Raw genomic sequence first — 25,359 nt, forward strand, 5'->3', positions numbered from 1 at the left:
ATTGCTTGTTTCTGATCCTGCACAACATACGCTTCCCTCGATATGTAAATAGCTCCCCCTGTGTGTAGGTTTGGTATTACAGGACTGATCATGAACTCCAATAATACCTCACACTCCACCCCTGCTGGGGTTTGTATCACAGAGAGAGGAGCGCAGGTCAAACTCGTAGTACTGAAACACGGCAGAAAAAGAGCTTGATTGCCGATGACAGCGATTGCGTTGGGTGTTTTATTTAACAGAGGTAGATAGTTTAAATAAAATACCAACAAACAACATTTACCCCCCCGATTTTAACTCTGGAATAACTGAAGATGCAGGAATACAAGGGCGCAGTGTCGCTGCTTCAGGATTTATAATTGTGGTAGCCTGATTTCCAGAGGGGGTATAAGACCAAAAGCAGCTAGGGGTTGATTGATCATGCAATTAATACACAAAAAAATGTACATGCACTGCATGTATATGAATTCCAACACTATGAATGATCTTGAAGTGCAGTGCGTCTCCAACTTCAATACGTAGGGTAGGGGCGTCAGTCCTGTAAACCGGGGACGAGGGGAAGGCTACCTCCCGGAATCTCCGCCCCAAATTATAAAACACGTTTAACAAAGATCTAACAAACCATCCATTTCCCTCCAAGCTCGTCTTCTCGTTAGCCCTGAAGTGATCAAGTATCAAAAATTAGAAAATATGATAACAAATAAAAAATGGCACAGGGTGTGGAAATAGGGTATTTATTATTTTAAAATGTATCCTTATTTTTCTATGTGCTTCTCATCCCCAACATCACAAACACGCTAGTGTAGCCCTGTCCACTAAACCAGACAGGCAGTCTGTATCAAAGGCAATATCTAATGCAAGGCTATCAAAAGTTTGATTGCAAGTTAAGCAGTTCGCTTTTCCTTTCCGAAGCAGATCCTTCCCAACACGATTCGCCACAATCCCCACAGTTTATATTTTTAATGAATTAAAAACAGGCTGCACCTTTAACAAGAACTCTTAAGCGTTTTTTTTTTTGTTTTTTTTTTTCATTTTACAGAATTTTTGATGCAAGGCTTATTGTTACATTATTAGTTTTTGAAGTGTTTCTCTCCGTCTCTCCCTCTTCACTCCTCTGCTCCGTACTCGTCCTCCTCTGTCACCGGGTCCGTGTCCCAGCAGGTGATGTCAATCTCTGCAGCAAAACAAACAGGACACAGCGTTCAGCTGCCACACGCAGTGACAAGTCACAGTGCTGAAATTCCACTGCATCTTATCCAGCGCTTACACACGTCATTCCTCACTGGTTAATGTTTGACAGCAAGTCCTGCTGAGCCCGATCTTTGTAGCTGTGATTTAGAATAATGCAATACACGGTGTAGCAGACACTGTCATTTCACACAGTTTGAGCAGCTCAGCTTCTCTGTGCAGGGCCACACTGCATTGTGGGTAACCCCAGCCCTGCTCATCTCCATCCTGCCACTATACATGCTATCATCATCATCATCATCATCATCATCAACACTACCTGGAGGCTTATTATAGAAGATGGGTCCCGGGGCCACTTTTGCAGAGCACTCATCTGATTGGGCGAATTCCTCCTCTTGTGATTGGCTGAAATATCCTTCGCTCGCCTTCGATAAAAAAATAAAAAAAAATATATAAGCAATAGAAAAAAATATATATATATTTTTCTTTGAAAATTTTGTCCAAAACTATTCCACCATAATCATGTAAATAAATCTTGAAACACACGATCCAAATCATGCCATCCCCGCACTGGTGGTATACCCTGCCTCTGTCTTCACTACAGTCCTTACCCTGGGCTGCCCTCTAGTGGTGTATAACAGAAATAACAAAGCTTTTAGAGATGTCATCAGTCTTCCCTGCGTTTTAAACCATGAATACCCTGGCTGCCTGTTTCTCCTCCTCCTCCTCCTCTCTATATTACCTGCGTCCCCTCCTTCTGCAGCGTCTCTCCGTTGGTCATCAGCAGCTCCTCCTTGTCCTGGCTGTCGGACCCCGATGCCTCCTGCAGGGCGCGCTGGTACCCGAGTGTCATCTGGTGCTGGCCGCTGATGTCCACCAGACTGGGGGGGTTGTCTCCCCCCTCCTCGGCCTCACAGAATGTGGCGGGGGGCTCGGGCAGGTCGTCGAAGCTCAGGAGGGTCCCCTCTGCTGCAGGGGGCTCCGAGTGCAGGGGCAGGGGGGCCACGGAGGAGGAGGAGTCCTGGGGAGGGGCCTCCACTAGCAGGGGCAGCTGCTCTGAAGCACACTGAGGGGCGGGGCTGTCCCACAGGTCCAGCAGGCTGGCCGTGGGGTCCTGGGGTGGGGGCACTGGCTCTGGGATGGGGGGCATCTCTCGGAAGTCTGAGATGAGGGGTTCCTCCTCGTGCATCTGAGGGGCGACGCTCTGCTCAGGTTTGTCCCAGGACGAGTCCACACAGGGGGGCAGGGCAGGCTCGGGGGGTGGGGGGGCTGCTGCAAGGAAGCAATGAAACTCCAAAACTAGACCGTTTGTTTAACTATAAAAACACTAAACTGGGCATAATTCAGACCTGCTAAAAGAAACCAAGCAAATTCATTGAGGAGTGTTTTGATGACATTAAAAATAACTGAATTTACTAACCATCTTCCATTATATTTAGTTTGAATTAAGTAAGTGAACATCTTCTAAAGGACAACAACCCCAATGACTGACTGCGTTTTATAAACTCAGGTGATAGAAGGTAATAGAAATAGAATAGACATCGTATGATAAAAGATTCTAATTGGACTGGCAAATCAGACAAATTTTAATCTACTTTGAAATGAAAACTGATGGTCATGCTTTACTGCCCTGGCCAATCAGAATGGAGCTCACAAGTGGCAGGTTGTTCAGTCTTGCAGTTTATGATGTCACACACCTGACACAGACTAACCTTGGAATCAGACACATTAGACAGGACACAGTGTCCTTGTGTAGGAGATTAGCTGTCCTAGTTAGTGGCTTTGGCACGTTGTTGCAGCTATTTGCAAATAAACACTTTGGCTAAATGTAGCCCATTTATTGCAGAATCCTGCCTCTTGTTTTCGATTTTCTCGGTTTGTCCTCTTTACTCACCCCAGTCGCTGTGGCTGTCCGGCTGCGTGTCATCCTCAGTCTCCTCGAAGATGGGTGTGGTCACGATTCTGGGAATGGGTGTGGTTAAGAGAGGGGTGGGGCTCCGGTCAGGGCTGGCACTGATGAGGTCATCTTCTGGAAAGACATTCAGGGGTCAGTGCTTCAGGGAAATCCCAGGTTCCAGGAGGAAACTGAACAAATTATTTTTGAAGTAGAATACAAAATAATGGCAATAAAAATAAGTGTGTTAGTAACAAACAAGCAGATAGAAAAGCACACGATCCACATCCACCTAATCCACAAAAACACGTGACACACGCACCTACATACGGACGGACGGACACACACACAGAGTAGAAACGTTTGTCTAGATCCTTTGTAGTGCTGCACTTCTATATATCTCATGAGTGACACCCCCTGAGTGTCTGTCAGGACTATATAGTAAATGACTACAGTGATGCACCTTTCCCACCATTGCAGTGGTACAGAAACCACCCTGCAGTTGTGTAACTCAGGGTGCTGACTGAGCGAGGGGGTCGCGGTCTCACTGTAGCAGCCCTCCAGCCAGACAGGGCCAGTGCAGTACCTACCGGGCAGGCTGGGCTGCAGCTGGGTGAGGGGCAGGGCGGGCGACAGCAGCGGGGAGCAAGGGGGGGACGAGCTGGGTTCAGGGAGACTGTGGTGCAGCTTCAAGAACGGGCTCTCCAAGCGGCCTGAGAGGGGGGCCAGGGAGAAGAGAGGAGGGGGGAGAGAGAGGAGAGGGGGGCAGGGAGAGAGGAGAGGGGGGAGCGAGTGTGTGTGAGGAGAGAGGAGGGAGAGGAGAGAGGGAGAGAGGGGGAGTGTGCGAGAGGTAGGGAGAGAGGAGAGGGAGAGAGTATGTGAGAGGCAGGGAGAGAGGAGGGGGAGAGAGTGTGGGTGAGGAGACGCAAGGAGAGAGGAGGAGAGGGTGTGAAAGGAGGGAGGGAGAGGAGATTGAGAGTGTGTGTGTGTGTGTGTGTGTGTGTGAGAGAGAGAGAGAGAGAGAGAGAGAGAGAGAGAGAGAGAGAGAGAGAGAGAGAGAGAGAGAGAGAGAGGGGAGACAGGTGAGGAGACAAGGAGATAAGCCAGGGACAGGAGAGGAGGTGTGTGGGGTTTGAGAGGAAAGGCAGGGGGAGTAATAGAGTGAGTGTGTGTATATGGAAGAGTGAGAGAGAGGCCACAAGGGACAGGGAGAGAAGGGAGGAAGAAGGGAGGGACAGACAGAGAAGAGAGGGAGAACGAAAGACAGACAAACAGACACAGACAGACAGACAAAGAGAGAAAGAGAAAGAGAGAGAGAGCGTCATGCAGACGTTGCAGGTCATGCCTTCAGTAACCCTGCCTGCCTGCCCATTGCTGTTACAGTCATCGCACTGCGGCTTCAGAGCCAGCAGGGGGCGCCTGTCTCCTCTCTTGCAGGAGAACAAGGAGATGGAGGCGGTGGCTCTGCTGTGGGTATGGAGAGTGCTGTTCCTGCTGCAGGACACACCCTCTCCAGCTGCAGATCTGTGAGGAGAGCAGCTACCCTTCTCTCCCCACACAGCCAACTGGAATTTATGCACAGAGGCAGAACACAGGGCTGATCAAAGCGAGTCTAAACTCTCACCAGAACATGTTTAATATGCTGTGCTTTCAAATGTGGGCAAAACTTGTTCCAGCTTTCCATGCAATCCCCCCTAGTCCCAGATCCTTACTGCTGTATTCGGTGTAACACTGTGCAACGACCCTTAGAAAAGCACTGACCAGCGAATAGCTGCTAGTTCAGACTGACCACTGCCATTACCAGTAACAGACATGCCGTCTAGCGACGCAAAAACAGCAACAGAAACTGTTCTTGATCTTCCAAACACCTTGAGAGATGCAAGGGATCAACTGAAAACTTTGCAACTCAAAGTTTTGGAGATGATGGACTGGAGAGGGGGGCCTTAATACTGAATACAGTGGGGGCCTTAATACTGAGGGGGACTTTCCATAGGAGCCAATCAGTACTGTGAAAAAGAGGCCTTCATTGTGAAGTGATCTTTACACTGAGATAGGAAGGAGGTCTGCCTGCATCTATTTTCTGATCTGGGTGGAGTAGTTTACCACAGCAGCTCTCTCACTGAGCCCGCCTCAGCATTACTCCACAAACCCACAGAATCTTTATTGTGGTTTCCCTAGCCTGCTAGAGGGTTGCTACGGTAACTGGTTCTTATTATTAGTGATGGGGTTGGACGGTTCAGCCACTAACAGAGTCCACAGTGCCAGATGGATTAGTAAAGAAAACAAAGACAAGCCTTTGAAGGAGAGTGCTGCCTGCATCACTGGGTTCACGGCGACTGAACCACGTGACCCTACCTGCCCTGTGGCTGGAGAGAGGGGAGCTGTCGAAGCTGATGGCCACGGCCCGCTCTCTCTGCTTGAAGTACTCGCGAGGGTTGTCTGTCCTCTGAGCGATGATCGCTGCTGCCTCCTGCAGGACACACACAGAAGGACATGCATCAGGAGACATACAATGCTTACACACTCTGGGGCAGGGTTCCTGCTTTTCAGTTCAAATTCCTTTTTAAAATCCATTCCCAATTCAAATTCCTTGGGAGAGAATTGGAACTGACATTTTACACAATTGTTCAGCTGCTTTCATTTGAAGCCAATTGAATTGACTAACTAACAGTGACTTAAATTGAAGTAATTTGTTGCCACAGTGAGAAGCTCATTTTAACAGAATACCGCGGATTGCAATTTTTATTAACGATGTGTTGGAACCGATTAAAGAAGCTCAGTCAAGTAAAAAACGGCTGGTTTCACAGGCCCATGTTAGCACTACAGTCTCCGACCGGCCCAGGATTAGTGTTCACCAGGCCCTGTGAAACCAAGACGGAGTTCTGACGCACGCTGTCCAGAGAGTGCCTTCATCGGGGTCTTCACTATCTCTATATTTGGGTACCATGTTACTGTTGTTTTGCAGTCTGACGCGGTGACGGTATGTTTTTATAATCTGGGTACAGTGTGTGCAATGTGCTTGAGTCCGAGTCAGGGTTCATGGTTCTGCTGAAGGAGGAGGAGTCACACTCCACATGCAACCCCTCTATAGACAGTAGATCCTGCTAAACTGAGCCTTTGTGGCTCTTTTAAACCTCTTTCAAATCACAGATTTATTTGCATTTTCAACCGTTCTGCTTTTCTTCTGTTTTTTATTTTATTACAGACATCTATCTACGTGGCCGTGCCTTCTGGTGCAGCTGATTGGTGGATTCGAGTCTGAGGCTTCTAAAGCACTGCAGGAATTGTAACTGTTTTTATAATAGGGTGCTGGGAAGTAAGGGGTTAATAGAGGTCAAGGTTTAGAAATACGAAAGCAGCGGTGTTCAAAGCTGTCTCTTCCACTCCTGGCCTTTGTTCCAACCCTGTTCTAAACTATTTCACTGAGCCAGTTAAACCCGCATCCAGACCTGGAGTGGACTGGCCCTGCAGGACTGTGACTGGACACCCCTGTACTAAAGGACACCTAATAAGACAAACGTTTTGACTGGACGTACATCTTCTGGCTACATTCCAGATAATCAACATAAAAAAGAAGTCAGAAAGAAAAAGGAAGAAGACAAAACGCTCTGGTCTAAGCTGCGCCCCCTTGTGGATGCTCTCTAGAACAACCCACCTCTACTTCCGACTCCATCTTCTTGAGCTGCTGACTGGCCTCTTCCTCCTGTTCTACCTGAGCAAGGGAAAGGGGGACAGCGTTTTAAAACCGTCATTCCCGTCTCTTACCAGCAGGGGGCTCCAAATCAACTGATTCTCTCCAGCACTAGGATGTGTGAGGGCTAATGCAACTTCAATACAAAGTGTTGCCATTTCCACTGCACTGATTGTAAATGTGGTAAGACTTTTTTTTAAAAAGACGGTTTCATTGTTTGTTTGTTTTTTTAAATGGAAAGTCAACTCTGTAGTTTCCACACAACCCTCAATACCTTCCTGTCAAACACTGCAGTGCTGTGGTACGGTGCAGATTGCAATGTTATTAATGATCTCATATTGTACACACTGGAGGTATGGGGTGGACTTCACTCACTGCGCTTTAAATACAGATCTTTGTTTCAATGCTTTATAGGGACTGATATACTCTATCCGAGCTTTATTCAAATATCTGCAGCATCCTCACAACAGTCAGCTGACACAGACAAGACAGATAGGCAAGCAGGCAGATAGACAGACTGAGAAGACAGACAGCTATGCATATCTCTACGCAGAGAGTGCGCTGGACATTGAGAACGGAGGAACGTTTCACATGCACTGCGCCGGTGGGGTCCACGTGAGCATGGCCGATTGTGCAAAGTGAAGCCAAGAACGCGAGTCAGGTTGGAAACCCACAGCGCCCCCTAGCCAGCGGGAGGTCTGCGCTCCTCTCTAGGCATGCTTTACTCACAGACAGACAGCTTTCTCTTACAAAAATGGACTGGTCTTTCGTCCTTTCTTGCACATCCTCTACCTCCTTGCTCTGCTGCTGTCTCCTGTCCAAGAGAAAAAACAGCCTGGTGTCAATCAGAATTGCAATTCCTGTCACAATGCTGTACTGTTGAATTGCAGTCACACTTACAAGTATGCTGCAGTAATTACAATTCTAAATTAGCATTACACTACAAAACTGCACGCATGAACATGTTTCCTCTCTATTATAAATACAGAAACATACTATATAAATCAATTGACTATATGTTATGATTCTTGCGTAGGTGTGTGCCAAGGTTCAACTGCGATTGCAATTTGAATTGCCTGGAGGTCGAGCCGGTGCGGAGGGGTTACCTGTGTTCCTCGATCTGCATCTCCCTCTCATGGTACCTCTTCTCTCGCTCCTCCTGCTCTCTCCTCTCCAGCTCCATGCGCTCCTCCTCGAACCGCTGCCTCTCCTCCAGAGCCTTCCTCCTCTCTTCCTCCTTCCGCATCTCCTCGTCGCGCTGTGGAGCCAGGCACAATCACCCCACTGCACCTCAGCACTGCTCACTGCACCTCATCACCACCCACTGCACCTCAACGCCATCCCTTTATCCATTGCATTTCAATCACATTCACCTGAATTTCATTACAGCGAGAGACAGAATGACTCCGAACTGAACGAACACAAAGGGATGTAATTAGGGAAAGGGAAGGACGCTCAAGGAATGCATATCAGTATCTTTGATTTCACCAATTGGTAAGGGTCGCTATCATGCAAAGCTGCTTACTTCACATTCTATTACATTTTAATCTGTCAAAGCCAAGGAGACAGTGGACTTCAATGACCTTTCTGATTCGTTTCTCTCTAGATTTACATTGACAGTTTAAAAAGAAAGTAGCTTCCAGCACATAGGGAAGTGTGCATCACTTGCTGACAGGACATTAGAAGAAGCCGTATTGGAATGTGCAGCTGGAACTAGCCGTCCATGTCAAAGGTTAATTGTGTTTGGCTCTGCTGGCCTCTTTCACTGCTCTTGATTACACAGAGATGGCAGGTCCTGCCAGCAAGCTCTGAAAGCCCTTGATCAAGATGAGACCTTGCAGTTTCAGTCCTCTCTGGTCACCAGGCCCGGATTCATGGAGATCTTTCTCTCCCATATTACAAAGCGCCTGTGCCTCGACACACACACGCACGCACGCACGCGAGCACGCACACACAGACAGACACACGCACGCACACACACAGAATCACGCTCGTACCTTGGCTTGTTCCCAGAACTCCTCTCGATTGATCTTTTTCATTTCGATCTCAGCGTTGGTCTTCTCATAGCAGGTGCCCTGTTGGAAGAGACAGGGAGTTTGGGTGAGTTACCTGCGCAGGAGAGCGGGTTATTACAAGCACCTCGCTCAGGGTAACGGGGGGGCAGGAAGAACAGGAGAGCAGGTTATTACAAGCACCTCGCTCAGGGTAACGGGGGGGCAGGAAGAATAGGAGAGTAGGTTATTACAAGCACCTCGCTCAGGGTAACTGGGGTGGGCAAGGGTCCTGCTCATAGTTCCAATCCTGTTTTGAATTGGATAATTGACCCAACTGAACCTCCATCTCCACCCAGACCGTAAAGCAGTTCATTATTGCATTCCAACAGTTAAACCCAGGATGGAATGGCCCTCCAGACTGTGATTGGACACCCCTGCTCCAAAGTGATCTTGTACAATACACACACACAAACACGCACACACACACACACACACTGAAAAGCTCTCCCTCACCACAGGCTGCGTCTGCTCCTCCTCTCTTATTCGCAGTCGGCTCAGCACAGGACTGGCGATCACAGCTGTCCCGTTGGTCAGTCTCTGGCCGATAGCCGCGGGGTCGATATCCTCCATGCTGCTGGCATTGATGATGACGTCCACTCCCTGCAGAGGCAGGCCGGCAGGGGCGTGGTTAGTAGTAAGTTAGTTGCAGCACATGTTCAGCTGCATTTCCATTCATTGTGCCCTGACCCCCATACTTAAATCAGTCTCCATCTGTGCTACTGGCACACATCACAGAGAGTAGGCGTCTGTCTGACTCGGAATGAATCTGCTGCACATTAAACTACAAGAAGAACAGAAATCTCACAAACAGCCCTCAGGCCAGTGAAAGACAGCACTGGGGAGATAAAGAGAATGCATTGTCTGAAGTGGGCTTCATCATCATTTGAACACATTGGCTAAACACAGGCCTCCTACTGTACAGTGCTTTGGTTTGCCCAAATAGCCGTCCACTTTATTATCTGTTCAGTATCTAATTGTGTATGTTCTCTTATCATCCTCTATTTCAATCTCATTGAATTCATTACTGGCTGACCACTAGGGGGAGTGCCACTAAGGTCTGCCCCCTTTACAGCTGCTGCTGCTGCTGTTGGTCAATGGAATATATCTTGCCGTGTCAGAGGGTACAGAAGTCCCAGCTACTGTATAAGATATTTAAACAAGTAAAAAAACAAAACATGAAAAAAATATATAGTTACCCTTTATAGGACCCCTCGAAGTTACCATGGTACTTCTGCAGTTTTACCACACTTTCCCCATAGTTTTGCTATGCATTTACTAGAGCTTACCATGGTTTGCCTGTTTGTTTTTTCTTTTTAATATGCTTTACATTGCCTTGCTGGTCTTTACAATGCCTGCCTATGCTATGCTCTACGGGAAACTTTTCTGCATTATTCCACACATTACTCTGTTGCTTCAACATGAACACACTGTACACTAACAGAAGTTTACACAGGCGTATCTGCAAGGTCAGAGCACTAACTGCAGTGTTTGGACTGTCGTTGAGAAACAGCAAACACTGGACTAGGTGGTGCCACCAAGCGCTCCACGTTGTGTGGTGCAAACACTACCATCATTCTGGCTGGGTTTACAGAAGAAGTTTATGGTGCTTTTGAGAGGAAGTGATGGGATTTATTTGCATTGAACAGAAACCCTTCCTTCTTGTCATCGTACACAGACTCGTACAAAGACTGGCGCAAAGGTTTAGTATATTACCTCTCAAGATAAGCATGATAGACCTGATGATCTCAGTTGAATTTATAGCTCAGAAAAAAACACTTGTCAACATTGCAAAAGTAGTGCATCAGTAGTCCTGCGCCCTGGAGTAAGAGGAGAGGGTTAGGGTTAGGGTTAGAGGGAGTAGTGAATTGGAGCGTCCTGCACCCTGGAGTAAGAGGAGAGGGTTAGGGTTAGGGGGAGGGGGAGTAGTGAATTGGAGGGTCAGTAGCCCTGGAGTAAGAGGAGAGGGTGTGAGAAGTTACCTCAGTGAGACTGACCTGAAAGAACTCCGCGATCATGGACACATGACTGGCACAGGCACACTTCCTGGCATCCGGGACATCCTCACCAACCTGGAGAGAGAGAGAGAGCTGTCACCATACCGACACAGGCAGGAGTATTCCTGCTTGTGTGTGTGTGTCTGCGCGTGTGTTAGCATGTGCGTCTGTGGGAGCGTGAGCGTGTGTTTGCTACTCACCCAGTTGATAAGGATGTAGCGTGGCAGTGCAGCGTTTGGCTCTTTCATGCTGCAGAAGCCGTACATGACCCGGGTGTTGTCGAAGCTCACTGTGATCTCTGGCAGACCCCCATCTGAGAGAGAGAGAGAGAGAAAGAAAAAAAAACACCACAAACAACTCACCATTAGGGAGAGTCAGAAGAACAGGCTGCACAAAGAGATCCCACTCCCAGCATTCCCCTGCAACAGAGGCGTCTGGGGATGAGCAAGACTTTTAACATGTATAAGAGGGGCAGGAAACCAGCAGAGCTGTAAATCTTTAGGGTTTAGTTAAAAGGACAACAGTGTTCAAAGAAGCTCTTGTGTGCTTTTGACTTTTCATAACAGCCAGCAAATTCAGCAGAAACTCAAAGTGTGACTTGCATACTGTACTCTTGCTGAAGTTCAATCACTGATTGCAGAAGCAGTTCTCCAGATGCTGTACATCCTGTCACTATGCAAGCAGGCAGGCGAACAAGAACCTCTTTGCAGTATATCCCTGCCACTCTCAATAACAAACACACTCCGGGGCAGGAGAGTCTGCCTGACCGCTATGCATTTCTCTGTCATTGCTTTTTATAATTGGAAATCCGGAGGCCGGTGCGGTTTATTTATTTTCTGGCTGTGTTCTTCGGCCTCGTGTTTAAAGAGAACTCACCCCCTGAAGACGCCAGTGTCAGGTCATCGGTGCTGTCTTCGTATGTGTACAGCGCCCTGCGGGGAGAGAAGAGGGGCCGGGTTAGGAGCAGCTCCAGTACCAGTGCTCTGTCATCTGCTCCACTGTCAATGGCTTATACTGTGCCATTTCACTCGCCTATAGACCCTGCGAGCCACATTTATCAAGCCTTTACCTCCAAATGCAATCCGCACTTTATTACGAGAAAGAAAGAAAAAACTGGTATATAGTCGTTTACATCACAAGTAGCAAACAACGTAGGCAAGCCTTTGCGTTATTAAATTAACCCTACGAGTCACGCTGGTTGTTTTTTCAAGCTTAATATATTTTACTTACATAACAATAATCATCATGATCTAATTATATATATATATATATATATATATATATCACACACACATACATAATGGTGTACTCGATAAATAGAGCCCCGTGGTACAGTAAATATTCTTGTCCCTGCCGGCTCACATTGCCTAAGGGAACATGCTTCCACCCACTCTCATTGAGCTGTGGGTGTCACTGCTGATTTACTAGAGAGGAGAATGAGATTCCTGTCACAGACATAGCATTCTGTTTCTTCTTCTTCATCTTCTTTTTTTTTTTTTCCTTTGATCTAAAATTCTGTCCCCGGTATCAGATTGCTTCTGCAGCAGCGCAGCCTAACAAATTGAGCCAAAGGAGACCCTGCCAGAGCCCTGGAAATGTAATTTCAAGTAATCTGCGCGGATTTGCTTTCGCTGCCAAAGGCAGACACTTCTTCTTGTTCTTCTTCAAACTGAATTGCTTTGTCTCGGCCGTGCAAGCTATGCCGTCTGGCAAATTTAATGAAAATAAATAGATTGATTAAAATAAGTACAAGCTTGCTTTATCACTGCTTCAGCGCTGCCCTTGAGAAACGGAGGGACAGAGAGGGAAATTAAGGTGGTGATGGTAATGGGATCCTTTTGTAGTTTAGAATAAAAAACACAAGGGAATAACTTGTCTTTTTCTTAATAATATCCTGGAGCGATTCACTTTTTTTTTTTTTTTTGTTATTCAAGCAGTTACTAAATCCTACAACAGGATCTGAGTTCTACAGCCCCCTCACCCTTACTGCAATGCCTCCCTCCCTACACCACTGCAGGCAGGCAGGCAGGCAGGCGGGCAGGAAGGAAGGCAGGGACTGGGATGGTTTGTCAGTGATTAGCTCATCTCCTAGGCTCTATAAATAATTATCTTTTAAGCTGACACTTATTATTCATAGAAAAGAGTACTGACCTAGAAAATATCCTTTGAACATCACAGGGCTGGCGGACTGAACGGGGCGATGCCTCCACAGTGAGGGGACCGATACGTGGTCCCTGGCTTTGACACTAAGGGCCGGGCATTACCAGACAATACTGCCCACTGCATGGAGTCTTACTGCTGAATTAGAACATCAACTACATCACTCCTGCCTGGCAACAATGTGGAGCAGGAGCCAGAGATTCCCACCAATCAGGTCACCCGCTGGTGTACTGCAAATTTCTGATTGGCTGCTGACTACCTTTACAGATGGAAACCAAGATCCGAGACCGAGCGGTCGAAACGTCATGGTCTTGTTTTCTAAAGCTGGAATGATCAAATACATTTCGGGGCTTCGTCAGAGAGCCTGCAAACAGCCACCGTTTATTATGCAAGTGTATTGGTTGTTGGTTGTTGATGAGTGCTACACATAGTACAAAAAATATATTTTTTCATTGAACATTTTTTCATAGATTTTTCCATTGTTTTATATGGGGAAAAATGGCATCCTCATATGAGATCACCATGCATTGCGTCTTCCATATGTCTCCATATAAAACCTAAGAGAGTTTTTGTATCCCTCCCCCATACGAGGTCACCATGCATGAAGGGGTTAAAGAAAAGGTGACGGGTATCTGAACCCCAACCTCTTGATCCCAAAGCCCAGCTGCCGTAAACGCTACCCCCATTAGCCTCGACCTGGACACATGCTGTAGTAAAGAATTCATAATGCAGCCGCTCCGTTGAGAAGTAGGACAAGTGTAAACACATCAAATTAAATAAGGGGAGGCTTTCCTGTCTCTGCTGTATGGAAAAGCGTTCCGTGGGGGCTGATCTCAGAGCAGTGCGGGAAAGGCCTCCATTAAACACTGATCTGGACAAATCCACGAAGCCAGAACACCCGAGAACTTCTGAAAGAGAAACACAAGGCCCCAGGACACAAACTTCTAGCTTTGAACCAGGAGATATACAGAAGTGATGAGCAATGCGACTATCTCCAGTAGTGTTACTAGTGGTGCTGCTTGTTACATTGTAAAGGGTTGCCAGCACCCCTGCTTAAGAGGTTTCTTGATTGGGAGAAACATACAAGCCATTTCACAGTTGTAATTCAATTAGCAGAACAATTCGGTTTAATGCCCAGGTCCCACTAAGATAAGCAATTAGAGGTTTTACTGTAATACAGAGCACTGAGTGCAGGCAGCTCCACTGCAACCCAGTCACCAGGGATTCAGCACCTCCTGCAGGGGTTCATGTACTGAATCCTGCCGCATAGCAGAGCTCCCTGTGCAAACCCTTAATATAGAAACAAATAAAAAACAGGAGCGCCAATTAAAAAGGCAAAAATAACCCAACGAGCGCCGAGAAAATAACTGCATTTGAGTTTCAGTGTCTATTATTTATTTTCCCCCTGAATTGATTAATTAGCAGGGTGTGGGGAGTGATAATTATATTCTCGTTCTGATTTAATGAACCTCTCGCATTACTCTGAAGATGCTGGGTTCTGTATCGGTGACGGGAGAGATGAGGCTGATTGCAATTCCTAACCCGAGGAAAAGAAAAAAACATGTTGGCATAGCAACACCACCCAGCCTTCCACTGACAGGCAGTGCTATTTTAGAAGTGTCGCCACAGCAGAAGCCTGAGGCTGAATTAATGAGAGCTTGCTGGGAAAAGAAGAAAGAGAGTTTCTGGGGGAAGTTTTTTATATTTCACCCCAACAAACTCCAGCTTTATTGGAAACTGGCTACTGCGAAACAGGCTCCCTTACTTACAAACCAAACAGTTTATTAACAGCAACAAAGACGTGCTTGTTACGCTGGGTGTGAAAACTCAATAGAGATTATGGATTCAACCCCCCCCCCCCCAAAAAATCGACAGAATGGGGCAGGCTTGGTTAAATGCAAGACCACTAATAAGCAAGCAGAATGGGCTTCTTGTGGGGGGAGTAATTCTGGTTTCCAAGGCAACCTGTTACCATTTTAAAAGTTGGCAGAAAGCAGTCTTGGACAGAAAGAAAACCCAGAGCCACCAAGCCCAGAGAGATGAGAGCGCACACACACACACACACACACACACACACACACACACACACGGGACCCTCAACCACACGTTCCTGTTTCCATGCTGGAGTTCCTTCTCCCTAGTTGCTGTTTCCACACTTCGAAGCCTCAAACCTGTCTTTGTGAAACAGAGTTATTTTTAAAATACGTGTTAATAACTTAAATAGCAGGTTTTCAGAATGCTGTCTGAAATGCGTGTTTGTCACCTCTGAGCAGGTGGGATGCTGGTCTTTCAGCCGCAAAAAAAGAAACGGATTTAGATCCGGCGTCGCTGAACCGGCTCCATCTAGTGCACAAGCACAGCAGCGCAGTGTGCTGGGGATCAGGAGGACAGCCAAGGACAGCCTCACCTACCAGCACCTGAAGGAATCATCAGAAAGTAAAATATACACTGCTGACTAGCGGCTGTAGGAGAGCCTGCAGCTGCACCAGCCCCTGCCCTTGCAGCAGCTGTTGCTATTGTGCAGCGTGAGATTGCAGAGGTGGATAGATGTTTTGACATTGCGTCGTGAAGCGCAGAGACAAGAAAATGACACTTCACGAGCGCTTTCCTGGCTTTACATGCATCTGTCTCAAGTGGAGCTGAAGTGGGCCCTTCAACAAGTTCTGAAGTGTTGATAATGGAAAGGTACGAATCAGCTCTCCCACGGGCACAGTGCAGCAGGGCTCAGTTCACCGCTAATCTGGCATGCTGTCACAAAGTCGCGAGTTCAACTCCTGATAATTAACGGAGCGCTGAGGCAGCTGGTTGTATACAAGCTGGTGGTGCAGGGTACCAGGGGAACCAATCATCACACATAAACCAGTGCCCATCACAGAGGGACCTCACAACCATCACACATAAACCAGTGCCCATCACAGAGGGACCTCACAACCATCACACATAAACCAGTGCCCATCACAGAGGGACCTCACAATCTCGCAAAAGGTTACAGATACTGGAACAAAATCAACATCCCTTCTAAAAGTGTAGCGCAGTATTTTTGAACCACTCTAACTCTAACCCTTATAGCACCTATGCTTTATCATGCATGTCTCTGTGCTTCGTTACACTTTGCTATGCTTTTACTATAGGAGAGCTGTTCGCTAAGTGTTGATTAGAAGTGTTATCAGGGAGAGCAGACCGCTTGTCTCATTAAACAGTCCCAACAGTATGTGAGCACTGCCAGTCCCTCTCCACAGCCGCTGTGACGTCACACTGCAAGCTCCATTACTAAATGATACAGCATCCAGCTCATCAAGACATTCAATTTGAGTAACTTTACACACTAAAACACAACCAAACTGCAGATAAAGCTAGTGCTGTGCGAGGGAACATCTTTCACTCGTGCAGCGTCACAGAGAGAAGCATACAACGGGCTGTAGTTTATAGAAGGAACGCTCATCAACTTTGTGATGCGTACATGGGACAGGCAGAGAAACTGTAAGACGGTCCCCCAGATGAACTAGCCCAATATGCCATGCATAATGTTTTTCAACCGAGCTACATGACTAATTCATATTAGCACTAGAAATCTATTATAGCAAGTTTGCTGTAAAAGCTACAAAGTGCTCGATTGCTCTTTAAAACGATTCTTTTTCTTTTGGGGAAATTCAGAGTCACATTTCCTAAACCACTGAAGAGAAAGCTTCAAATCAACGGAATCTGGAGAAGATTCAAAGTTACCGCAGAGGGAAGGTTAATAATTAATATGCAGACAGCTTTCTATTTCTCTATGCGATATCTTTTTTTTTATTGATATATTTTGTCTATTGTATAACCTCATACTTCATGCACAGTTTATTGTTATGTTTCTCATGTATATTATTTCCTCTGGACAAGAACAATCACTTCCCCTTCAAGGTTTGATTTTTCACATGTTCTTGTTTACACCAGTGTGTACATGAATAACATTAATGTGCTATTATTATTATTATTATTATTATTATTATTATTATTATTATTATTAAAAGGACAGCAATTGGTGCCTTTCCTAATGGCAAGGTCAAATCTAAACTGCCTGCGCAACAGTTCTAAATGTTCTGGGGAGTACAGTTCAGTACAGTTCTATATGTTCTGGGGAGTACAGTTCAGTACAGTTCTAAATGTTCTGGGGAGTACAGTTCAGTACAGTTCTAAATGTTCTGTTGAGTACAGTTCAGTACAGTTCTATATGTTCTGGGGAGTACAGTTCAGTACAGTTCTAAATGTTCTGGGGAGTACAGTTCAGTACAGTTCTAAATGTTCTGGGGAGTACAGTTCAGTTCTAAATGTTCTGGGGAGTACAGTTCAGTACAGTTCTAAATGTTCTGGGGAGTACAGTTCAGTTCTAAATGTTCTGGGGAGTACAGTTCAGTACAGTTCTAAATGTTCTGGGGAGTACAGTTCAGTTCTAAATGTTCTGGGGAGTACAGTTCAGTACAGCTCTAAATATTCTGGGGAGTACAGTTCTAAATGTTCTGTTGAGTACAGTTCAGTACAGTTCTAAATGTTCTGGGGAGTACAGTTCAGTACAGTTCTAAATGTTCTGGGGAGTACAGTTCAGTACAGTTCTAAATGTTCTGGGGAGTACAGTTCAGTACAGCTCTAAATGTTCTGGGGAGTACAGTTCAGTACAGTTCTAAATGTTCTGGGGAGTACAGTTCAGTACAGCTCTAAATATTCTGGGGAGTACAGTTCTAAATGTTCTGTTGAGTACAGTTCAGTACAGTTCTAAATGTTCTGGGGAGTACAGTTCAGTACAGTTCTAAATGTTCTGGGGAGTACAGTTCAGTACAGTTCTAAATGTTCTGGGGAGTACAGTTCAGTACAGTTCTAAATGTTCTGAGGAGTACAGTTCAGTACAGCTCTAAATGTTCTAGGGAGTACAGTTCAGTTCAGTTCTAAATGTTCTGGGGAGTACAGTTCAGTACAGTTCTAAATGTTCTGGGGAGTACAGTTCAGTTCAGTTCTAAATGTTCTGGGGAGTACAGTTCAGTACAGCTCTAAATGTTCTGGGGAGTACAGTTCAGTACAGTTCTAAATGTTCTGGGGAGTACAGTTCAGTACAGTTCTAAATGTTCTGGGGAGTACAGTTCAGTACAGCTCTAAATGTTCTAGGGAGTACAGTTCAGTTCAGTTCTAAATGTTCTGGGGAGTACAGTTCAGTACAGTTCTAAATGTTCTAGGGAGTACAGTTCAGTACAGCTCTAAATGTTCTGGGGAGTACAGTTCAGTACAGCTCTAAATGTTCTGGGGAGTACAGTTCAGTTCAGTTCAGTGTGGAGTAGTGGTTAGGGCTCTGGACTCTTGACCGGAGGGTCGTGGGTTCAATCCTTGGTGGGGACACTGCTGCTGTACCCTTGAGCAAGGTACTTTACCTAGATTGCTCCAGTAAAAACCCAACTGTATAAATGGGTAATTGTATGTAAAAATAATGTAATATCTTGTAACAATTGTAAGTCGCCCTGGATAAGGGCGTCAGCTAAGAAATAAATAATAATAACAATAATAATAATAATAATAATAATAAATGTTCTGGGGAGTACAGTTCAGTACAGTTCTAAATGTTCTGGGGAGTACTAAATGGTATAATATTCAACCTTTTTTGGAGGTAGAATATTACCATTCATATACTGTAATGCAGGACTTGATATGAGAATAAACGTTGGTTCACCTGATTAAACCGATTAAAAGTGAAGCTTCAACATTAAAATCCCTGATAGAAACCCAGTCTGTCAAGGAAAACAAACACATTTATGAAGAAACAGAGGCCAGTGTGGGCTTGAGAACGAAGCATGCTGTGAAGTGGTAACATGTGACAGCTGGCCCTGACTAATAGCAAGCCCAGCCTGCCTGCCTGCCTGCTGTGTGCCGGTGCAAGGGCTGTAGCCGTGACTACCAGGGTGTCACATCCACGTCGATCCCGGGGGACCCCTCCCCTCCCACTCATTTCTGTTTAACCAGCCTATAAAATCGCCCCCCAATCTACATCGCCACGACAACCAGCAGCATCCTCCTGGTCACCATGGAAACCGAAATCCCCGCCAGGGAGCTCCTACAGCACTGCTAGCTGGGGGAGGATGGAGCCTCCCATAACCAGACCAGCACTATATGAGAAACACCCAAGCAGGCTTTAGAGTACTCCTCAGAATTCCAGCTGGGTCTACCTGCAACACGACCTCATCTACGTACAACACGCACACACGCACACACAAAGGGTGCTTAAAACAGTCTGCCAAACACCTCTTGGTCCCATAGGATCTGATGAAATTCTATTCGATTCCTACAGGATTTAATAGGGTTCATATGACTTCCTATAAGACTGCTGTACAAATGTACACAGATTTTTTTTCTTTTAAAAATAACTTTCATTTTAACATTTCATTTTTTCTCCTTAAAAATAATAATAAATAATAGTGAAGTCCCTTGATTTAATGTCTCTCGTAGTACAGGACCCTCCACTGGCAGACTGCTAGCAGTTAGACAGACAGACGAACAGACAGACAGATTCACACTGCTGTTCTGACCTCAATCCACTTGACAAGGATGTTGCTGCTGGCTAGACTGCTGCTGCTGGGGTCAGTCTGCAGTGGTTTAAAAGGAAACAAAGGAGATTCTGTTGCACTAATATTGTGCAGCTGTTAAACAGCTCGAGACTCGGTCTGTGTCCTTCTTACTGCTGCACACAAGAGCACAATCGACTGCTGTACTGAGAATACTGATCACGTGAAACACTTTCTACTGTGCTGAGAACACTGATCATGTGAAATACCTTCTACTGTGCTGAGAATACTGATCACGTGAAACACCTTCTACTGTGCTGAGAACACTGATCACGTGAAACACCTTCTACTGTGCTGAGAACACTGATCACGTGAAACACCTTCTACTGTGCTGAGAACACTGATCCTGTGAAACACCTTCTACTGTGCTGAGAACACTGATCACGTGAAACACCTTCTACTGTGCTGAGAACACTGATCCTGTGAAACACCTTCTACTGTGCTGCACGTCACTCTGTTCTAACATTGGGGGTGTGCAGTGAATCGTGCAGGAATCCGTCTCTCTGCTGCCATGGCAAATCACCCTCCTACTGTTAAAGAAGGCGTGAAGTTTTAATGAATTGTCAGAACATTTCCCTCATTCCAAAACACACTTGAATTTCATTTTGTAGTGACAAACTTTTTTTTTTTCTTTAAAACAAGAGCACAGATTGATAGGAGTTTGACGTGAGATTTTGCACGGGGGATATTGAACTGCACTTGCAAGGAAAGCACAGCTCTTGGACTGCTGGGAGTCTGCAGGTCAGCACTTGGTACACACCCTACACTGGCACTACTTCTATACAGGCAAGTAGTACATTATTCTGATGTAACACACATATTAAGACTTCTGACAGAGGGAGAGACAGCAGATGTAAAAGGCACGGTCTAAATGTAACACTGTTCACTTCTGGTTCACCATTCGTAAAGGAAGATCATACAAGGTATATTAATCTCTTACTCTGTTGCTCTTTCCTTTTTACAGATCCCTCCAACTATAAAGATGTAAAGGCATGCTGCCTATGCCTATTGACACCTCTACGAAAATGAACGATAGTCATAATAATAATAACAATAACCATCCTGTGACACGCAGCACTGACATACAGGAAGCCTGTGGCACTGGTATAGAGATCATGGTTCAATACAGTCCTTCTCCTGAAATGTCACAGGAGGATGACATCACCACACAGAACATTCTCCATGCTCTCTGAACTATGAGCTCACTCTGCCCCGGCTGCCGTCTGCTAAATCCACTTTCATTCCATTTAGAAAACAGCAGCAGCCGAGCGGATTTCTTTTTTTTTTTGTTTGTTTTTTTTTTCAGCTAGCTAGCAGCTGCCGAGTGCTAGATGTGCTCCTCTGTGAAACACTTTGAAAGGAGTGCGATGCGTTTGGTAAGGCGATCAAACTGGCATGAAATTACAGAACAGTGTATAATGAACTGTAGTCAGAGATAGAATGCTGGTTTTAAAAAAGTATTGAAAATCAGCAGGTATTAAAACACATCCATTCATTAACGTGTGGATTTCAAAACAAGAAGAGCTGTCCTTCCCGGATGAGAGGAAAACCCACTTCCAAATCGTAACTTTTTAAACCCTCCGGGTGGAACTTAATTACCATTCCCGGATACGGATTTGTAAAGGTGAGGGAAGGACAGCTCTTCTTGAAATCAACACGTTAATGAATGGATTTACTTAACACCTGCTGATAAATACTTCTTAAAAGGAAAGGATACGAGTATCAGCACACCCCGACCTGACAGCAACCTAGGAGTGAAGACACAGCTACGGTTTCTAACTCATCAAAAACAATGTCAAGAGACAGAGAGAAGCGGCCACAGTGGAAGAGCGGAACAGCTTTCCTCAGCCTGGGCTCAGAAGAGGGAGCAGTGCGGTGTTTCAGAGTACAATGCCTTGTGTGTGCGTGTGTGTGTGTGTGCGCGCGCGTGTGTGTGCATGATGTGGGGTAGAGGAAATGCAGGATTTATTTCAGTCTCTTTCGAAATGAATTCACTTCTCGGATTCACAATGAGATCACTTCCTGCCCCTGGAAACTGCAACATCTGTTTCACAAGATGGGAGGAAACCATCGGTCACAACAATTCCAGATAGATTACAAAGAAACCCCTGTCACGAAGTTCTGCGTGGGGCAGACGTACAGGCATGCACACTGTGGAGAGGTTATCACTATACTGAAAACATTTAGATGGGTCTCTGCAATCTGTCATGAAGTTCTGCGTGGGGCGGTCGTACAGGCATGCACGCTGTGGAGAGGTTATCACTATACTGAAAACATTTAGATGGGTCTCTGCAATCTGTCATGAAGTTCTGCGTGGGGCGGTCATACAGGCATGCACACTGTGGGGAGGTTATCACTATACTGAAAACATTTAGATGGGTCTCTGCAATCTGTCATGAAGTTCTGCGTGGGGCAGTCGTACAGGCATGCACACTGTGGAGAGGTTATCACTATACTGAAAACATTTAGATGGGTCTCTGCAATCTGTCATGAAGTTCTGTGTGGGGCGGTCGTACAGGCATGCACACTGTGGAGAGGTTATCACTATACTGAAAACATTTAGATGGGTCTCTGCAATCTGTCATGAAGTTCTGTGTGGGGCGGTCATACAGGCATGCACACTGTGGAGAGGTTATCACTATACTGAAAACATTTAGATGGGTCTCTGCAATCTGTCACGAAGTTCTGTGTGGGGCGGTCGTACAGGCATGCACACTGTGGAGAGGTTATCACTATACTGAAAACATTTAGATGGGTCTCTGCAATCTGTCACGAAGTTCTGTGTGGGGCGGTCGTACAGGCATGCACACTGTGGAGAGGTTATCACTATACTGAAAACATTTAGATGGGTCTCTGCAATCTGTCATGAAGTTCTGCGTGGGGCAGTCGTACAGGCATGCACACTGTGGAGAGGTTATCACTATACTGAAAACATTTAGATGGGTCTCTGCAATCTGTCCCCCCTACGTAGCGGCTGGTGAACTAGGACTACATTGGTGATCTATCAAAAAGCACAGCAAAACAGAGTGAAGCAGCTGCTTTTATTTCTGTATGAAAAGGTTTCTTATTTAACAGCTTCAGTGCAGTGCTGACTAGCACTCCCGTTGAGAGACGGAACAACAAAGCAACAAAAAGGAAATGCAGCGTCCAAAGAATTCGGGGGGGGGGGGGGGGGGGGATTGTGCCCAGAAAAAAAAAAAAAAAGTTTAAAGGAGCCAGTGTTTGATTTAAAAGGAAGGACTGGGCCCTAATAAGGGATCCGCTGAAATTAGAGGACAAAAGAACAGAGGAACGAGAAACAAAGCCTGGCAAAGTGCTGAACGAGCAGAGAGGTAAATTATTCTCTACACCACTTCGCTCCGCTCCCATCCCCCAAGCCTGCAGAGTATCAACACTCATCCTATTCCTGAGATCATTAGACTCTTCCAGCTTCACTCCCCCAATGGACAGGGCTTCTGTACACTGTCCAGCCCAAGGAGTTAGGGGTCCAGCTCATTCCTCCCAGATAGCCTCCCATGGCTTCAGATTCTGCGTCTGTTTAACGCTGCCCCCTGTGTGCGATGTTTAGGGGGTTGGCTGTCTCGGGAGTGCGGTGCCCATTCAGGAAAGAAATGGTTATTAATCTGCATCGGCCGCTATACTCGGGTGCCTCGGTCTGTCCAATCTGAAATCGGGACACTATAGGATGAACAGACACTGCACAGTTTTTCCAATCTGTCTGCAGTACCTCTGTCAAAGGGGGACACCTTTGATGGTAAAGCCCCTGGATTATGCCCTGGTCCCAGATATCAAGCTGGACCAGTCAGAAACGTCTGCTTGAAATGCCAGTGCACTCTGTATCCATGATGTCAATTCTGCATCACTGCAAATCTTTTTTTTGTCATTACAAAATGAAATTCAAGTGTCTTCAGTGTAAACTTTATAGCTAGGGGTTATTAAAAAGTTCAGATTTTATCCAGTGCTTTGTTTCCACTATAAAAAAAAAGCCAGAGAATTGTAGCATGACATTGCCTATCAGTGTGCATTAATCTGAACTGCAGTGATACTGTAGGTGAACTGCACAGGAACAGGCCACTACAGTATATGGCTTAAGAGCACCTGCACTTTTATTAAAGTCACGGGAAACACTGTCAAAATCGAATGCATTTTACTATATTTATTTATTTCTACAGTATATGCAATAGCACATACTGTAAAAGGCCACAATGTTCCCTCTTGTCCTGCACTGGTACAGAAGGACGGAATTTCACCAGCCAACATTCCGTTTTTGCTAATTACCGGTACGTCAGTGTTTTTGAGTAAGACTGTTCAAATCTAGTTGGAAAATAAAACCATGCCATTGCTGGAAAGATTAGATAATCACTCTTTAATCTCAAGGGCAGGGGAGGACAATTGTGAAGTCAACGGTGTAATAGGAATCATGTGGCTTTAAAGAATTACACTCAGTTTCTAGAGTCATTTCCAGAGCTGGTTTGGCAAGGTCTCTCTGTTCATGTGACCTTCAAGGCAGTAGTGTCAAATATATACATGTTTAAGAAGCAGTCATCAGCAGCTACTAAACAGACCCTGTAATAACGGGACGGACAGACCTGATCAAATGAGAATATCCTCCAAAATTAATATTAAAAGGAGCTGGAGCCCTCTTCAGGTGAAGCACCTTTTGTTGGAAAGCGTTGACAATTCAAGTGCTGAAGTGCAGTTCTTCACGCTCTGTAAGCAGCAATGTTCTCTCTTTTTATGAGGTCTTCCAAAGCGGTGTGCGTGCGCGCCAGCGTGTATGAAGCAGAAATTGGAGCGGCCCGTTAAATTGCCGATTATTGACACGAGTGGGAGGCAGGAGCCCTGCTCCAGTGGCTCACAGCTGCTCTGCTGAGGCAATGTGTTTATCATGCAATGCTCTGGAGGAGGTGGTGATGGTGCAGAGGAACTAATCCTGGAATCTAGCTGTGCAGCACTGCATTGTGACTTCATGAGCTCTCAGGACTCCAGGTGCCTGGGTGAGGGAGATCTCACATGGACACTGGGTGCACTGCATTGTGACTTCATGAGGTCTCAGGACTCCAGGTGCCTGGGTGAGGGAGATCTCACATGAACACTGGGTGCACTGCATTGTGACCTCATGAGCTCTCAGGACTCCAGGTGCCTGGGTGAGGGAGCCCTCACATGAACACTGGGTGCACTGCATTGCATGTCATTGCCTCGCTTCCCCCTGGACTCTAACCCCAAGCAGTGTCCAAGCACTTCATCCATTGATATAAATTGTTTCAGTGGGACAGTTCTGTTGAACACAAATTCCAATGCATTTCTTTCATCTATTTTTCTTTAATGCATTGTGATGTGGGTTAAAAAAAGAAAAATCATTTCCCCCAAGGTATTGGTCGCCCTGCTTATGGGGACATGCAAGCGGGACCTACCACAGCACATTCCCCTGCTTTACACCGTTCCTTAAGCCTCAAGAACACACTGCAGGGAAAGCATGCATTTGCATCAGCAAACCACTAGCAGGCGCTCAAGAGAAAAACAACACACTGGAGAGGGAAATTAATACTGAAGACTGGAGATCACCAAGAACTCCTACCGACTGTCAACAACCTCTGAGCAATAAAAGCTTGCAGGTTCACATGAATCACTGAACTGACTTTCAGGTTAGAAAGCAGCAATAGACTGCTGTGGTTTCCATGACAAGCCCATAGGTTTCACTTCTTACTCTCCAAATCCCTGGGACTTTTCAACAGTGAAGAAGGGGAACTTGTCCACACTTTAAAAGCTGCCACATCCTGAAAGCTAGCAGAGTCTGGCA

General features: G+C 45.9%; 1 protein-coding gene across 15 annotated transcripts in view; it reads right to left on the reverse strand.

Moving 5' to 3' along the window:
• Positions 1-715: 715 nt before the first annotated feature.
• Positions 716-25,359, reverse strand: part of LOC117413383 (drebrin-like) — a 39,193-nt gene continuing 14,549 nt past the window's right edge. Inside the window, exons 2-15 of one of the 15 annotated variants that reach the window (XM_058997151.1) lie at positions 11,695-11,750; positions 11,019-11,131; positions 10,819-10,893; positions 9,278-9,424; positions 8,768-8,845; positions 7,877-8,028; positions 7,521-7,584; positions 6,735-6,791; positions 5,435-5,549; positions 3,670-3,792; positions 3,080-3,214; positions 1,928-2,457; positions 1,505-1,610; positions 716-1,171 (exon numbers count right to left, since the gene is read on the reverse strand). In XM_058997151.1, the coding sequence (XP_058853134.1) occupies positions 1,104-1,171; positions 1,505-1,610; positions 1,928-2,457; positions 3,080-3,214; positions 3,670-3,792; positions 5,435-5,549; positions 6,735-6,791; positions 7,521-7,584; positions 7,877-8,028; positions 8,768-8,845; positions 9,278-9,424; positions 10,819-10,893; positions 11,019-11,131; positions 11,695-11,750 (1,819 nt within the window). In that variant the 3' untranslated portion in view covers positions 716-1,103. Of the gene's footprint in view, positions 1,172-1,504; positions 1,611-1,927; positions 2,458-3,079; positions 3,215-3,669; positions 3,793-5,434; positions 5,550-6,734; positions 6,792-7,499; positions 7,585-7,876; positions 8,029-8,767; positions 8,846-9,277; positions 9,425-10,803; positions 10,894-11,018; positions 11,238-11,694; positions 11,751-25,359 lie in introns of all 15 variants that reach the window. The other 14 variants (XM_058997149.1, XM_058997150.1, XM_058997147.1 and 11 more) reach the window with 14 other exon arrangements.

Source organism: Acipenser ruthenus, chromosome 23 (genome assembly GCF_902713425.1).
Source record: "Acipenser ruthenus chromosome 23, fAciRut3.2 maternal haplotype, whole genome shotgun sequence".
Lineage (NCBI taxonomy): Eukaryota > Metazoa > Chordata > Actinopteri > Acipenseriformes > Acipenseridae > Acipenser > Acipenser ruthenus.